Here is a 16,425-nt window from a genome sequence, read left to right as displayed (position 1 = left end):
GCAGGTTGGTATGGATCGAGGCTCCACGTGTTCGGAAAGTAAACATATATGACTCCGACCACCCGACTGCCTTATAAGGAAATCATAAGTGTAGGTCCGGCGTGAGCAAAGGGCAAGTGTGTACGTGTCATAGATATATAGTGTGCAGTGACTCCAAGAATACAGTTAAGATTCTCTTACTTTGTTTAGACGTACAGTTCCGCGGCTTGTATATATAAACCTACTGAGGTGACCCGCTCTAGTGTGCACTGACTGAGGAAGCTCGATCGGGCACAACGCGGAAGTAAAGTGTGAGCTGCGTGAAAGGTAATCGCTCGTAAAACAACACATGCTGTTTGTGTTAATACAACCACTCCTACATATATAACCTGTAGCCATTCTCGGAAATAATTGATCTATTGTGAGAAAAACAATCTGCGATAGGCGGATGTTGAGCGTTGTCTAACGGGTTGCTGTAGTGTTTATGTCGCAGGTCAGGGTACATATCGACCCAGGGTCACTCAATATCGGTTGGACACTACATCATGTAGTATATCTTATATATCTGATTATAGACGTGATTTAGTTTTATTGCCCCTTTTTTTATGAATGGACAACAAACCCGGACGCTGTGACGCACATATATATCTATCTATGTCATCATTATCTTCCATTCATGGCCAACTCGTGTCATTCCGGGACTTACCGAATGCAGGTCACGGAAAGGTGCGAGTGGTGACGAATGCTCTTGTAAACATTCGATTGTGGAAGCTTGCGAATCGATGCGTATGTGTATATCAAATACGTGGAAGATGTAATGTCCGTATTGTTTACAGTAAAATATGTATTTCGCGATGTGACGTTCTCTTATAAGCAAATCGACCCGTGAAGATCCGGGGTAGAATAGGTCTTCAGCAACTCATGCTTGTCGTAAGAGGCGGCTAACGGGATCGGGTGGTCAGGTTCGCTGACTTGGTTGATGCATGTCATCGTATCCCAATTACGTAGATCGATGCTCATGATGTCAATCACTGGATGGTCTGGTCCAGACTCGTTTATTTACAGACCGCCGTCATATAGCTGGAATATTACTGGGTGCGGCGTTAAACAACATATTAACCAACCAACCAGCCTTACAAGCAAATCTCAAAGCAAGATGCGATATTTTACAAACCTGAACGAAACATTTATTGACCACATTAAGACTGGGACATTTTCCCCTTGAAGTCATATGGTTTATATATAGAGTTCCCGTCTCTGGCCTGTCAAACATTGTATGATGCCGCAATAAATTGTTCGTCCAATTGCCGCCAAGTATTTCCTATATTTTTCTAAGTCTTTTTTTTTCTGACCAGGACCATTTTGCATTTACTCCAATACCAGCTTGACTAATTATAACGTGAACGTTTGCACGTGGCAATTAACTATTTGCTAAGGTTAATCGAAAACAATCTCACATCTCAACGCATGGATCGATTCCCAACAAGGGTACTATAAGCGACGCCCGTGTTTAGGACCCGCCTCCTTGGTCAAGTGGTAGAGCGTCCGCCCGGAGAGCGAAAGGTCCGCGGTTCGATCCCCGGCCGCGTCATACCAAAGGACGTAATGGTACTTTATTGTCGGCATTAAGGGTTTAGAACAAGGACTTATCGGCTGGGAGTCAGTACACTGTGTTTGAGTGGGGTATTCATGTTAAACTGCGGCATGGTATCTCAGTGGGCTAGCACTTTTAAACCGGCATTAGTCCGGACTAGTACAACACACACACACACACACACACACACACACACACACACCTGTACGTAGCTATATCAGTGCAGTAATCTTGGACGCTACGCTAAACCCCATTTCACCTGACCTCATCTGCGTGTCTAATGTTTCCTCGTTGTGAGATGGCGTGAAAATGTCTCCTAGTTATGTTTGTGATTTGGTAATTTCAGCTGTATATGCCACTTATGAGAATATCAAGTTTGTCAGATTATTCTCTTCACCAAGCAGTAAATAGGATAAGAGGGTAATATGGGTGGTAATCGCTAGGCTCACATTGCAGCTTGGTTTGTATACTCCACATGGAGCTGAGAATGAAAATCGAGCGCACATTGACCCATTGACCCGGGAAATACATTGAATACATTGCGTGTGGCGTTTCCCAAGCGGTCTATAAAGAATCGAGCCTGGAACGGAAAATCCTATGATTGACGTCAAGACCATATCGATCTAGGCAACTGTTATACGATCACATGCATCCATCATCCCGTTAGTCGCCTCTTACTGAAAACCATTGTGGCAAAGAGATTTGAAAGTAGAAGTGTTATTACACTCAAGTGGAAGATTTAATATTTTAATATTATTGAAGCATTTCACCAATTAACATTGATTTTTTATCTATAGGCACACATGTATTTTTATACAATCCAAAATGCAACATACGTATTTACATATACTTTTAACCGTGATGAAACGAAATGTACGAGGCGCCGTTCTACTATTTATTCCTGATTCTACGATATCAATTATTCATTTATTGATATCACAAAGTTGATGTTTGATATGACAACTTCTAATTTATATTCTGGAATAATTATTGATAACATAAGAGAATTGTGAATATATAAAATACGAAACTTGGAAATCATAAAAATGATTTGTGACATCCAAACGTTTTAACTATTTTTTTCAATATCAATCCAATTTAGTTATCGATAAATACATTTTTAGATGTCTAATAATCGAATTTGAGATATCAATAATTATTCGATTTTTTATTTGATAAAACTGTTGTGAATTTTAGAGAAAAAAATATAAATGATTTTGTAATATCTACATAGGTTATATTGGCATCTAAAATACAATCTATAATATCAATAAAACCATTCATTGATATCTAAAATCGGATTTGTGATATCAATAAATGAATTATTAATATAAGAAAATAGGGAATAAATATTAAAACGGCGCCACATAGATATGTACTTTTTTTCAGTCAGAAGAACCTGCATCATACGCCCTGAACATCGACTGTCGCTATGCAGCAAACTAGCACTAGCCTCATCCTCATCCTCCTGTCTCCGATCTGCCTGCACGGAGCTAACATTGTCATGTTCCCTGGCCCCTTCAGCCATTTTGGGGTCATGTCTCACATTGCTCAAGAGCTGAGCAAAGAAGGTCACAAGATTACATTTATTGCATCAAAAGGCCAATGGGTGAAAAAAGCAGACCATTTCGATCTGTGGACGTACGGTAGTGACGATTCCGATTATGAAAAGGCGATGGAAGATTTTTTTGCGGACACTCTGGCAGGAAAGAGTCAGTATGAAAGTGATAAGATGGCCCGCGGACAAGCGGCTGTTGAAAAAATGATCAGTGAATTTTTCGAATCTGTACCCAGATTTCGTGCCACGGCAGCAAAAGAGAAATTCGACCTGGCAGTGGTGGATGGTTTTATTGTTCACGGTATGCATTTGATAAAGTCCCTAAATATCCCATTAATTGTATTCGCATGCGGAGCATTTGACGCCGTTCAACATGGCCGGCTGTCACAGACACCGTCCCCGTTGGCGTATGTACCTGTTGGTTTCACACCTTTACAGATAACGGATAGGATGTCCTTCCTGGACCGGTTGACCAATACTGGGATGTACTTCATCACTCAGCTCGCACTTAAGTACTACTTTTCCAACATGAATGGTTACGTCAAGACCTATTTACCTGATGTGCAGCATCTGTCGTATGAAGACGTCATGGCGGACGCGGAGTTGTGGTTGGCAAATACTGACTTCACCCTGGAGTTCCCGCGACCTCTCACCCCTAACGTTGTGTATGTGGGCGGTTTAACCACGAAGGATCCAAAGCCTCTGCCGAAGGTAATTATATTATGTTTGTTTGTTGTTTTACGCCGTACTCAGCAATATTTCTGCTATATGACGGCGGTCTGTAAATAATCGAGTCCTGACCACACAATTCAGTGATTGATATCATGAGCATCGATCCACGCAATTGGGATACGATGACATGCATCAACCAAGTCAGCGAGCCTGACCACCTGATCCCTTTAATCGCCTCTTACGACAAGCATGGGTTGCTGATGACCAATTCTAACCCGGGTCCTCACGGGTATAATTTATTATAACATGGTGGGCCTGTTTATAAATGTTTTAGTCTTCAAGACCATAAAAAAAACATACTTTAACGCCGCACTCTGCAATATTACACCTATGTTACGGAAGTCTTTAAATAATCGTCATGAGCATCGATCTACATAGTTGGGATATGATTACATACATCAACCAAGACAGCAAGCCTGACCACGACTGAAGGGAAGGTCATGGTCGTCCATGCCCGGGGCAAATTTACTGCTCAATACCACACCACGACACAAACAAATTGGCGTCAATAGGCAATAGTGTTAATAATCGAACAGATACCGGTAATAAATATCTCTAATTCCATCCTCGAATATCCAGTATATTACATCCCCATTCTTTTACGATAAATAACCCACACTCATTCCTTGCCGTGGCCTTCTTTAGTTCTAATACCGATTAGAATGGCACGATTCTAAAAATAGCCACCCAATCAAATAACTCGCATGGGCTAGAGACTTTCTGTGCTTAGTCATTGATACGAGAAATGGATTCGGTTTCGAAACGTAGTTATGACGACGAATAGGTCCAGGGCAGTTATTGTTATCATAATACCCTGGATAACCGAGGATGACACTATTCTAGCTCTGTCATGACGTGTGTTTTCCTGCCTTCTGCTAGGATCTGGAGAGTTTCGTCGCAGGATCTGGAGACGCTGGCGTCATCGTCTTCAGCCTCGGCACCACCGTCAAGGATCTAGAAGCAGCAACTGCTCAGGCCTTTGTTGACGCCTTTAAGTCTATACCACAGCGCGTTATCTGGCGTTACGGGGGGAACAATTTCCCCACAGTGTCGGACAACGTGAGGATCATGAAGAAGATACCACAGAATGATCTACTTGGTAAGTTCTAACACGAGGCAACACCTAACCTCACGCTTTGGGTACAGCCAAGTTAAGGCAAAGGCTTGTCTAGAGAGAGTGAATGACCCCAATCCCATATGATGAAGGGGCACCTAGAACACCTCTCTTCCCCTCGCAGTTCACAGGGCCAATTCGTCCCCGGATTCCCCACGGTATCGTTAAAGAAGTCGTATGTATGTATTTCTCTTTTCCTTCTGTAGATGTGAAAATGGTAACAGTGGATATGATCATAGTTTTCGATTAAGAGCTTTCATGTTCTGGGTTTTGCCCCTTACGTCTGGTCATCCGCACGACAAGTTCCAAAGGATGTTGGTTATTTGAGAAATAAACGAGTGGGAGTTGTTTATCTCAGAATAAAACACTGCAGGGAGAAGCCCCTCATGGCTTATTCTCCCTGCAGTGTTTTATTGTCCGACCACGAGTCGTTTATTACTTATATGAGATATGGACATTATTTACAGCCTCTTTGAGGATGATGTTAAAATGTACAAGCTTTAAATATAGTTGCCCGTATTTATATAATGATGACTCCATCAATAGAATCCGACCTCGGCAATGTCGGACAAATCCATTTTATGCGCAGATGGATACTTCCCGCATATCCTCACAATCATCTCGTCCATTAGCTGTACCTTTTCTCCCTGTCATATCTATCCCGCTTTGGGAAGCAATCATTCGCCCATCGCATTATCTGCTTTGCCCAGCAACTCACTACTCGCCTCTCAAAAAAAAACGTCGTCCAATATACAACGTCATTAAGTTGCGAACGCATGTTCGAATCTCCAGAAATAACGTCACGATAGAACAATGTTTTATCGTGAAATAAACCACACTTCGTTCTTCATTGTTCTTTGCGATTTATTGCTCAGCTATCTTATATAAAGTGTTATATGGAGAACCTCAAGTGAGGTTATTTAACCTCTTATTGTATTTGAACACCTGAATTAGTTCTAAGCATCATGTTATACGTTTATGCCGTTTCCTGTCAGGTCACCCTAAAGTCCGCTTGTTCTTGAACCATGGTGGCATCAGCGGAGTTATGGAGGCAATATACAACGGTGTTCCCATGGTGAACATTCCGATATTCGGCGACCAGTTCGACGTCGTTGCTAGGATCGTTGCTAAGGGCATGGGTGTGAAAATTGATGTCACGAATATCACAAAATCAAACCTTTTGTCCTCTGTACAGCAGGTGCTTGGCGATGGGAGGTAAGTGTGTGTGTGTGTGTGTGTGTGTGTGTGTGTGTGTGTGTGTGTGTGTGTGTGTGTGTGTGTGTGTGTGTGTGTGTGTGTGTGTGTGTGTGTTTGCGCGCGTTTTGTATAACTCGAAATATTCCAGTTATGTGATGGCGGCCTGTAAATACAGTAATACTGGATCAGACAACCCAGTGATGGATATAATGAGCATAGGGACCTGCCGGCGGGGTACGATGACACACTACCAACCACATGATCCAATAAGCTGCCTCTTCTTTCTCTGAAATTATATTAAAGATAATAAGTACCGTCGTACCTCAAAATCATTAGCGATCCTTATCATGTAGTCACATACATTTTAACTGATATGTCAGATTATATGAAACTTTGAAAAAGATGTCGGCCATAATAAAGTCACCTCACAATCCCTAGCGACCTTTATCACGTAGTCACATATCTTTTAACTGATATTTCAGATTTTATGAAACTTCGAAAAAGATGTCGGCCATCATGAAATCACGTGACCAACATCCAATGAGGAGAGCTGTCCACTGGATCAACCACATCATCGACCACGGCGGGCAGCATCTGCGTCCGGCGTCCCGGGAGCTGAACGTCATCCAGTATTTCCTCCTTGATGTTGCTGCGTGTGTTGTTGGTGTCGTCGTTCTGTTCCTGTGGATACTGAAATGTCTGTGTTGCTGTTGCCTTCGACGCTGTTGTAAAACGAAAAGTAGTAAATCAAAATTAGAATAGAATTTAGGAAGGAAGATTTATTGTTGCGTACTTAACGAAACAGTGTTAGTATGGAAACCCGGCATCGCCATGATAACCTCAAGGGGACAATAATCTGTAGCACTGTGAAACGAATAGGAGTGTGTGCTGCAATATGATCAGTTGAAGACCTCAACCCCCAAATGTACAGTACCGGTAGTTTGTACTAAGAAAGTGTTACATTTGTTACATTTGACCACTTTCTAAAATGCATTCATTTTGTGTGTTCATAGCTTTCGGCCATTGGAGCCGTGCCAATTTACACATGTCAGAGGGGTACACAAAGTACGTGATCTAGACTACCAGTTGTCGGACTTTCATTTTTATGGAAGCCTCAGTGGCTGAGTGGGTTAGATCGTTGACTTTGTGTGCTGGCGATTAGGTGCCTCACTCTGGCAGTGTGTTTCCATCCCGGATGCATGGGACTCCGGGTACAAAAACTGTACTTTACCGAGAAAATGTTATCCCAAATATATCATTTGTTACATTTGACCACTTTCTAAAAGGCATTGTGTATTCACAGTGATTTAATGGGATTCGAAGCTCGGAAATCTGAACTATTCACAGCGCATAAATAATTTTCTTGATAATCACCATTTTCTTTCTTCAATCCCAAACTTGAAGAATGTGCCATTCGGCTTGTCGACATTGATATACTACGTAAATGAAATATTAGGTGTGATCGATATTTATCAGAAGAACTTCGATTTGGTTGTGACTGGACGTATATGTCTTCGGATCCGAATTGAGTCCATGCTCTGTAATGCTCATGATGTTAGTTGCTGGATTGTCTGATCCAGATTCGATTATTTACAAACCGGCGTTGTATCTGGCTGGCATATTTCCCACCGCGGCGACAACAACAAACAACCAGGGCCCCGTTCCACAAAACGATCTTAGCGCTAAGGCGATCGTAACTTCTATACTTAACATAGACTTACGACGATCGTATAGCACCCAGGGCCCCGTTCCACAAACCGATCTTAGCGCTAAGGCGATCGTAACTTCTATAACTTCGTCGTTGTACAAAACAGGGCGGTCGGGTAGCCTAGTGGTTAAAGCGTTCGCTCGTCACGCCGAAGACGCGGGTTCGATTCCCGACATGGATACAATGTGTGAAGCCCATTTTTGGTGTCCCCCGCCGTGATATTGCTGGAATATTGCTAAAAGCGGCGTAAAACCGTACTCACTCACACACTCACTCGTTGTACAAAACAACCTTAGCGCTTCGACTGTCGTAAGATCTATAACTTTACATAGACTGACGGCGATCGTAGCACTAAGATCGTTTTGTGGAACGGGACCCTGGGCCCCGTTACACAAAGCGGTCGTAGCGCTATGGCAGTCGTAAGTCTATACTAAAGTATGGGAGTTACGATGATCTTAGCGCTCCGATCGCTTTGTGGAACGGACCCCAGGCGAATATTGTTATCACAGAAACAAGTGACGTCACCCATTTTATTATATACTTCAGTGTGAAAGACTGAGTCTTCTTAAGCTGAGAAAAATGATATTTTCATTGCAGTGAACATAACACTTGGACGGAACAATTGTCATTCAAGAGCTACCTCCCCGTAAATTGTCTTCCTGTATCTGTCCAGCCAGTACACAAACTGTTGACTTTTTACGTTAGTTTTACATTGACAAGGCAACATAGTGACAGATAGTTATTGTTGGAGTTAGTGACGCTTCGTACTCTTTGCTATTTTCTTGAAAATGTTTCGTTATAAACTGTTCATTTCACAATTTTTGTTACTTGACCAGTGTGTATTCCTTTACATCCAACAGCGGTCTCGTAGCTTTTTAAAACTATTTTTGTAAAATTCACTTTGTATATAATCATATCCAAATGTATGCTAAAGAATGGTAGTAACCTCAAATATTTTTTATAACGTTTGTTTATATTTTCAAGATTTTACAAACTCGGAACTACTTATTAACTCGCAATTACAAGCGGTGGTGAAATGTCCCTGCGTGTTAGGTAGGGAGAATTTATGTTTCAAGGTTTTACATTTGAAATGAATAATAGTAATTTTCTACTACACAAAAAGTACATGTATATAATAAATAGCATATTCCATGTGTCTCGTGAAAACCTGTTTCTCTCATATCCTTTCCACCGTCACTCGATGAACACGTAATTTCACTCGAGACATGAAATATCCTTTGAGTATCATGACGTCATCATGTCTGTCTGACGATGTGAGTTCATGTCGACAGAGAGTGCTTCAGACAATGACTGATAACCTTTGTGTTTTACAATGTCCTTTAAGAGTATGTGATTTCAGATTTGCTGGTTTTATTGCGTATTCGATGCTCGGAAGATAAAACTTCTGACGAAGGCCGTCGGTTCAAAATGGAATTTCCGGGCATTGACTACTCAATTAAACACATGTTTCGTTAATCCAGACACTTGTTAATCCGGAAGGTTGTACCGAGAACGGTACAACCCTGTTTAATCAGCATTTCATAATCATTATAATAATAATAATGATTGTGTTTGTGGAAGCTTCAAGGGATGTATTCCGCATACAAATATCCACTATTTATTAAGCTATACCTCAAGGTGCGGGATCTGGTTCTGATGAAGTTTATTTTTCTATGTTCTATGATATGGGGTAAACAGATCGCGTTCATTTGTCTTTTTGTAATGTTTGTCTTTGTCAGGTCCCATGAGAGTTATTGAATAAGATATCATTGTGCTGGCCCTGTGTATCATATGTATACACACACACAATGAACACATAATCAGGGCGCATCATTAAATGAGTATTTTTGTCTTTATGTCATGTGATTTTGGAAAGTGTTTTTTCATTTTTATTTAGAATTTATTACACATTACGTTTTAAAATAAAAAAAAGGACTTTTCGAGTGGATGTCCGAATTTTTTTTCTTATAGACAGAAACGCGCAGGCCATAGAAAACATAACTATGCAAATTTGATCTTAAATATAAGTTGTTTGTTTGCGGCCGGGGCGTTTCAGACGTGGCGGGGAAGGGGCTGCTTCTGTTTTTGCAGGTACTACGTTTATAACGAACACGCTTATGACGAACCTATTTATCACTCCCGGCCATTTGTTGTTTTAATGCTGTATGTATGCTTATAACGAACTACGGTTATTACGAACTAAAATTAGTGGTCCCTTTGAGTTCGTTTGCACACAGATATCTAGTTCACATGCACGTCGCTGTATAAGTGCAATAATCTTGAACGCATCTTCTCGAGGCAAGGGAGTTAACTGACTATAAAAGTCCAGTTTCCACCCTTGCCGAACTAGGCTGGTATTATGGAGTTACATTTTGGCTGGACTAACGAGTCTATGCATATAGTCCTATCACAATCACGCAACCAAATCGAAATCCGGTTCGTAAACTGTCATGCAGATTTCGGTCGATTGCAGTATTTACAAAGTATGTGCACCTCCAACTCGGTGTCAACAGACATTTTCCAAATTTTTCCATGTTTTTAATCAAGGTGCTCACGTGATTTGATGCACTTCGCGATGTAAGACCCGTTTTATCACAATACAGATCTTGATTATCGATCAGATCGTCTCGACCGGGCGCCGCCATTTTGTTTGAAGCAAATGCAAGTGATACGAGAGATTGGTTCAGAGGAGAGGCAAAGAAGGGACATAACTCGTAATAGCCACTGATGGCGCTACGATCGAGCCCAGGAATTACAGCTTAGTTCGGCAAGGGTGGAAACTGGAGTTAACTCTCTTGCCTCGGGAAGATGTCTTGAACGCGACGTTACACCCCTTTTCACCTTACCTGACTAGTGACCGATTTCCTGTCATAGTGCAGATGTTGAAGAACATATTTACATGTATAATGTCATCATGGCTTATCTTTCACAACTTTCACGATTTCCTGTCATAGTGCAGATGTTGAAGAACATATTTACATGTATAATGTCATCATGTCTTATCTTTAAAAACTTGGAAATCCTTGGGAGATAATTTGAAATATAAGCGACAAAATCCTTTCCATATTCAATAGAAATCTCTGCCAAAAGCTGAATCGACCGTAAGTTTACGACTATATTACGAGAATGTGTTTACAATATAAATCACTATCAAATAGTGATGATACCAAGTGTTCGCGAAAAGAAGAGCGTATCCTGCCCCATCGGTGGCACCCGTCGCAAACACCAGCAAAGGCAAGTCAATTGTTCACCTGAAAAAGCACGGGAACATATGGTACATCATTTTTGTCACTGATGCGTCAAATTTGAAATTGTCCTCAACGGGTTGACCATAAAACTTCTTGAAAGTTTTACTCAGGATATTAATGTTGTAATGTTGAATAGTGTAAGAAATACAGACACAAAGGTTTAGCCTGATGCAGTTCACCAGCGTATCAACCACCCGGTTATTTCCTTGAGGCAGATTGGTACACTTCTACCTTCACGAAGTTGGGATTGTCAAATATGTAACAAATACTCATACGTTCATTGTAACAATGCCTACACACACGGAACGTAGCCAGCGTGGACGCCTTTCATGTAACCAGGAACAACCACCACTACCTCCAGACTACAATATTTGATGATAAATAAATAAACGTTATGAGTCATAATCTTTAGACGAAAGACCGCAAGTCCGCAATTTACCACAGAGCTATTACGTTACGTGACATAAAATGTATTAATACCGCATTGGTACCTTTTCGGGTTTTCGTCTATTCCTAAATGACATACACGGAGAAGACATCGCTATAACTGGTCTTGGTCAGTGCTAGGGCATTTGCTTTTGAACCTGACAATGTAATTCTTGTTCCCGTCTCTACACAGCCGGCGGATTGTTCTCTGACAAAAGGGAACCCAAAGCGAGATAATTATTGGCTGACTTGCTCACTTCCAACTTTGAGTCCAGTTAAAGTTTCTTCTTGTTTCGCTGAACCGTGAAAGTCATTTCTATATATTTCCTGGTATTATGAGTAACAAAGTAGAAATACTTGATGTATGAAAAAGGTTCTTCAGGCAAGACATCAACATATAAACCTCGATGGCCACATGTTACTGTAATGTACTCAGGGCAACACTGTCTTTGGAGTCCGGGATCTTGTTGAAGAACAGTTTGTGTTTTTATCGTATGATTGATAAAGATTTATTTTTAGCACTAAAGCATTTATCCCTACGCCTATGACTTAAATATAGAATACTAAACGAGCTCCCGTGTAATACCAATTTTATGAAACTCGTGAATAGTTGTTGTATATGACTCGCTTTCGCTCGTCAGATACCAGAACTATTCACTCGTTTCATAAAATTGGTTTTACACGGGAGCGAGTTTAGTATTTTATTTATTACTTGCCATTTACAACGTTTTTAGAATTATACTGTTGAGTATAAATAGGCTAGCTGACACCTACACGATCCACGGCATAGTCCAATTGAGTTTAACAGAATAATACTTCAAACACGTCAAAAGTTGAAAGGTATGAATTTAATACCATACAACGGTCCACCTTTAGAATTCACAAAATTATCGTAGGGCTAAGACTATCGCAACTCACATACTTTAACTTAGACTAACGACTGTCGTTGCGCTACAATACGATCGCCTTGTGGAACGGGCCTTGTACCTCAAACTTTACAATAACGTCACAATACCCGATGACGTAATTTGTGGAATTTTGTTGCAAGACCCATCGGCGAAACAATGCCATGTGACGTCACCCTAGCAACAAGGTTGCTGGGGTCATCGAGTGTGCATAAGCTCCTCTCAGTGATCTATCAACTCCACACGCAATGTCTTTGAATAAGCCAAGAGATGTTGAGAGCTTTCAATATTTGTTCGTGAAACGTGTTCCGAGAGTACACCTGCACGCGTTTTGGTATTACACAATGTGTAATACAGCTGTATGTTTATTAAACGGGTGATCTCTTCACGGGCAAGTAATAAACTCATGTATGCCATGCCACGATGACATAAATATGTAAATTATATATCCGGTTATTATATATTCACTGGTGAATATATTAGACATGCGGAACCGGCACTTTTTTCACTGGTGAATATATTAGACATGCGGAACCGGCACTTTTTTCACTGGTGAATATATAAGGCATCCGGAACTGGCACTTTTTTCACTGGTGAATATATTAGATATCCGGAACCGGCACTTTTGTCACTGGTCGACGTGGACTGGTGTATATATATACGACATGGACTCCTTGGATCAGACAGGTGTTGGCGACAACGTTTTATAGATAGAAGGGAAGTGGTACAGTATTAACAGTGTTGCCAAATCGCTATTAAAGGTTATCAGATGGTTGCAGACCGATGTATCAAAGTTGATTTTGTTTGTTGTTTAACGCCGCACTCAGCACTATTCCAGCTATATGACGTCGGTCTGTAAACAATCGAGTCTGGACCAGACAATCCAGTGATTGATATCATGAGCATCGATCCACGCATTTGGAATACGATGACACGCATCAACCGAGTCAGCGAGCCTGATCACCCGATCCCGTTAGTCGCCTCTTACAACAAGCGTAGTCGTCTCTTGCGGCAAGCATGGATTGCTTAAGACCTATTCTACCCCGTATCTTCACGGGTCAGTAGTAGTAGTAGAAGTAGAAGCAATAGATGTAACTGTATACGTTGGTGTTGTGGTAGTAGTATTAGTAGTAGAAGTAGTAAGTGGTGTTATAGTGGGTGTAGTTGTAGTTGTTTATGTTTTAGCAGTAGTAGTAGTAGTAGTAGTTGTAGTACTTGTGGGTTGTGTACAAGTTGCAGTTGATACTAGGCTTTTTGTCGCTGTTTCTGAATTTTAAAGAAGAGGTCTCTGGTTCAACTGTTTTAAAAGAAATAAAAACAGCTGACTAACATCAGTATGAAGTGAACGGTAAATATCCCCGGCATGTACCTTCACCAAAAATACCTCAGATGCAAGAAAAAATCCATACAAGTCTCCTAAACCCCATTGTGGCGGTGAAGCGGAGCCCAAAACAGGGATTGGGCGTCATGAAAGTAAACATCGTGAATGGTCACTCAGGAAAACCATTTCAAGATGCGACTGCGGGTAGCCTATATTACGTCTTTCTATCCCATATGCATAGATAGTATTAAGCTTCAATATGCCCATGAAATAGTTTCAATTATAAACATGGACTATTTTGAAAAACGTTTTTATGTACACAGGTGTAAAACAAGTCCGTGCCTTGGCTACTGCTGATGCTGAAGGACCCCAGAAAGTGCTGGTTCGCCTTTGTCCCTCCGATAACCTGATGTCCCTTCAATCAGTCCAATCCAAAAATGATCTTGCCTAGGTTAACAAAACCGTTCATTTGAATACATCACACACAAATCACAATTAATTAATTTTAAAATATGCTCCTGAACACCGGACCACCCAGCCTAGAAAATGATATATTGAATATATCATTATGGAAACGTTTCATTTACCTTTGTAACAAATTTTGAATTATTTAAATATAAAATGTAAATACCAGAGAATAACCCAGATAGGCTCCCTTGCGCGGAAAAAGCAAAACAGCGGTGAAGATTATACGAGCGTTTCCCTCGTTTACGTTATATATATACTTTCTATGGTAGCAAGTACTGCCGGCTGAAGTCTCTGTGATTGTAGAGGTCTGTAGAGAACTGATAATCAGTCGAGAACTTCCGTTTGAGACGTGGACATGATCGAAAACGTACGCCATGATGAGAAGTGAGTGAGTATGCTTTTACACCGCTTTTAGCAATATTCCAGCAATATAACATGGCGTGGGACACCAGAAATGAGCTTCACACATCACAAACATGTGGGACATTGACCCCGGGCTTTCGGCGTCATTGTCACTGTGACAGTTATCTGATGGCACGAGGGTAGAGTGATTCCCCACACAGACGGAGTCGCGTGACAGAGAAATATTGTGTTGTTGACATGACATGATGTCATAAAGACATATCAATCAAAACCTGCGTCAGCTGACCAAACTGCTTCTATGTGACTAGTCAGTAAAATAATCGGGTGTCTGTGACCTTTCGAAACTGGACACGTTGAAGCACGTGCCGTGATGATGAAGAACCCGTAAGAACATCCCGATTTACGCTTACATGAAACGTTATTCTATATGGAAATAGTTTATTAGACAACATTCATGACGTTTTCCCAAAGACCGCTGCCTGTAAAAGCAAACTAAGATCACCCACAGTTTCACGACTGTCTATCTGCGCCAGGTGTCCTTCATCGTCCTCGCATATAACCTTTGCTTCATTCCATGTTTTCTGACCTTATAAATGTAGAATGAGTTTCACAAGGGACAACTGGTGGTAGACAGCATCGATGTACGTGAGTCGTTTTAATTCAAAATCCCACTAACAATATGTGGTAGAACAAAAGACGGGACACAAATGCAAATGAACAGCATTTTTAAATTTGTTGTTGTTGTTGTTTAATGCCGCACTCAGCAATATTTTGACTAATAACTTTTAATACAACTCTAGTTCAGCTTTATACCATAAGGGTATTTATTTTATATAGCTGTCACAAACTACTTCCAAATCCAAAAAGCCTAGTGACTCCTGAACTGACTCCCTCACAGCAAACAATAACAAATGAATGCCTTCATCCCAATCCTTCTCAGTCTCAAACTAGTTAGTCCTTATCATATTCTTAATAGTCTAAAGGAAACCTTTGAGATTCAGGATGATATACACTAGACCTAATCTGACCTATACCTTACTGGTGCATAGCCTGTTGGAAGACCCCAGACATGCATAGTCCTAGGCAAACCAACCATGGAGAAGAACGTTACCAATAACCTAAGCTGTCATTTTCCGTAAGGAAATAGCCTCTGGAAACCCTGTGGAAGCCCACACGAAAGTGGGCATGTACTGATTTCCTGACTTTACAACACCTTTATTTCCAGTTAGAGGCCACAGGCCCATAGAACATAACACTATATGAATACAATAACTGATGAAGTGACTTATACACTTTCATGGCATTCAATATTAATTTTGATAGCTGTACAATAGTGGGTTTATGAATAGATGACATCAGGCGAACAAAGGATTCCAGTGACGGATGTACAAAATTTTATTTAGGTTCAATGTATCGATTTCTTAAATCATTCATCCAGGGCATACAAATGCAGATATCCAGGACTAATATTTAACCGAACACAATATATACACAAGAAACATTCTGGATCAATGCCATTACGTCTGCCCATTTGGATCATAATATGTTGACAACCACATCGAAATCTTGACAGCGTTTGTTTCAATAGTCGACTTGTGTAAGAGATACTTCGGTCTGTAAAATTGATTTGTGGGTTGAATATGCCTTTTGCTTTGGATTTGATGATATTAATGAATGTAATCTTTGGATGTTGTAATCGGATACACGTTGTTTACACTGATATATAATAAGATATAAAAAGCCAAACTGGAATAAGATATGTTTTATTTTAGTTACCCAGAAAGTCCTGTTTACGCTATCCAATCCACACAG

At 40.7% G+C, this 16,425-nt stretch overlaps 1 protein-coding gene across 2 annotated transcripts; it reads left to right on the top strand.

Annotated features, from left to right (window-relative positions):
* Nucleotides 1–52: 52 nt before the first annotated feature.
* On the top strand, nt 53–9,822 carry LOC124147287 (2-hydroxyacylsphingosine 1-beta-galactosyltransferase-like). Of its 2 annotated transcripts, none has more exons than XM_048380423.1 (5): nt 53–120; nt 2,963–3,842; nt 4,743–4,962; nt 5,973–6,192; nt 6,657–9,822. In XM_048380423.1, exons 2-5 carry the CDS (start codon nt 3,006–3,008, stop codon nt 6,934–6,936), a joined length of 1,557 nt encoding a protein of 518 aa, XP_048236380.1. In that variant the 5' UTR covers nt 53–120; nt 2,963–3,005; the 3' UTR covers nt 6,937–9,822. The 2 variants fall into 2 exon arrangements, with proteins under 2 accessions (XP_048236380.1, XP_046373920.2); XM_046517964.2 differs by having other exon boundaries at nt 69–306.
* Nucleotides 9,823–16,425: the final 6,603 nt, after the last annotated feature.

Source organism: Haliotis rufescens, unplaced genomic scaffold, assembly GCF_023055435.1.
Source record: "Haliotis rufescens isolate VD_foot unplaced genomic scaffold, xgHalRufe1.0.p SCAF_30, whole genome shotgun sequence".
NCBI lineage: Eukaryota > Metazoa > Mollusca > Gastropoda > Lepetellida > Haliotidae > Haliotis > Haliotis rufescens.
The sequence above is the reverse complement of the archived record's forward strand: the minus strand, read 5'-3'. Positions and strand labels throughout refer to the sequence as shown.

Excerpts from the sequence above, each read along its gene's own strand:
- LOC124147287 (XM_048380423.1), top strand. The coding sequence starts at position 3,006 with ATGCAGCAAACTAGCACTAGCCTCATCCTCATCCTCCTGTCTCCGATC. Across the intron at positions 3,843-4,742 it reads ATCCAAAGCCTCTGCCGAAG|GATCTGGAGAGTTTCGTCGC; the intron begins GTAATTATATTA and ends GCCTTCTGCTAG. Across the intron at positions 6,193-6,656 it reads CAGGTGCTTGGCGATGGGAG|ATTTTATGAAACTTCGAAAA; the intron begins GTAAGTGTGTGT and ends CTGATATTTCAG.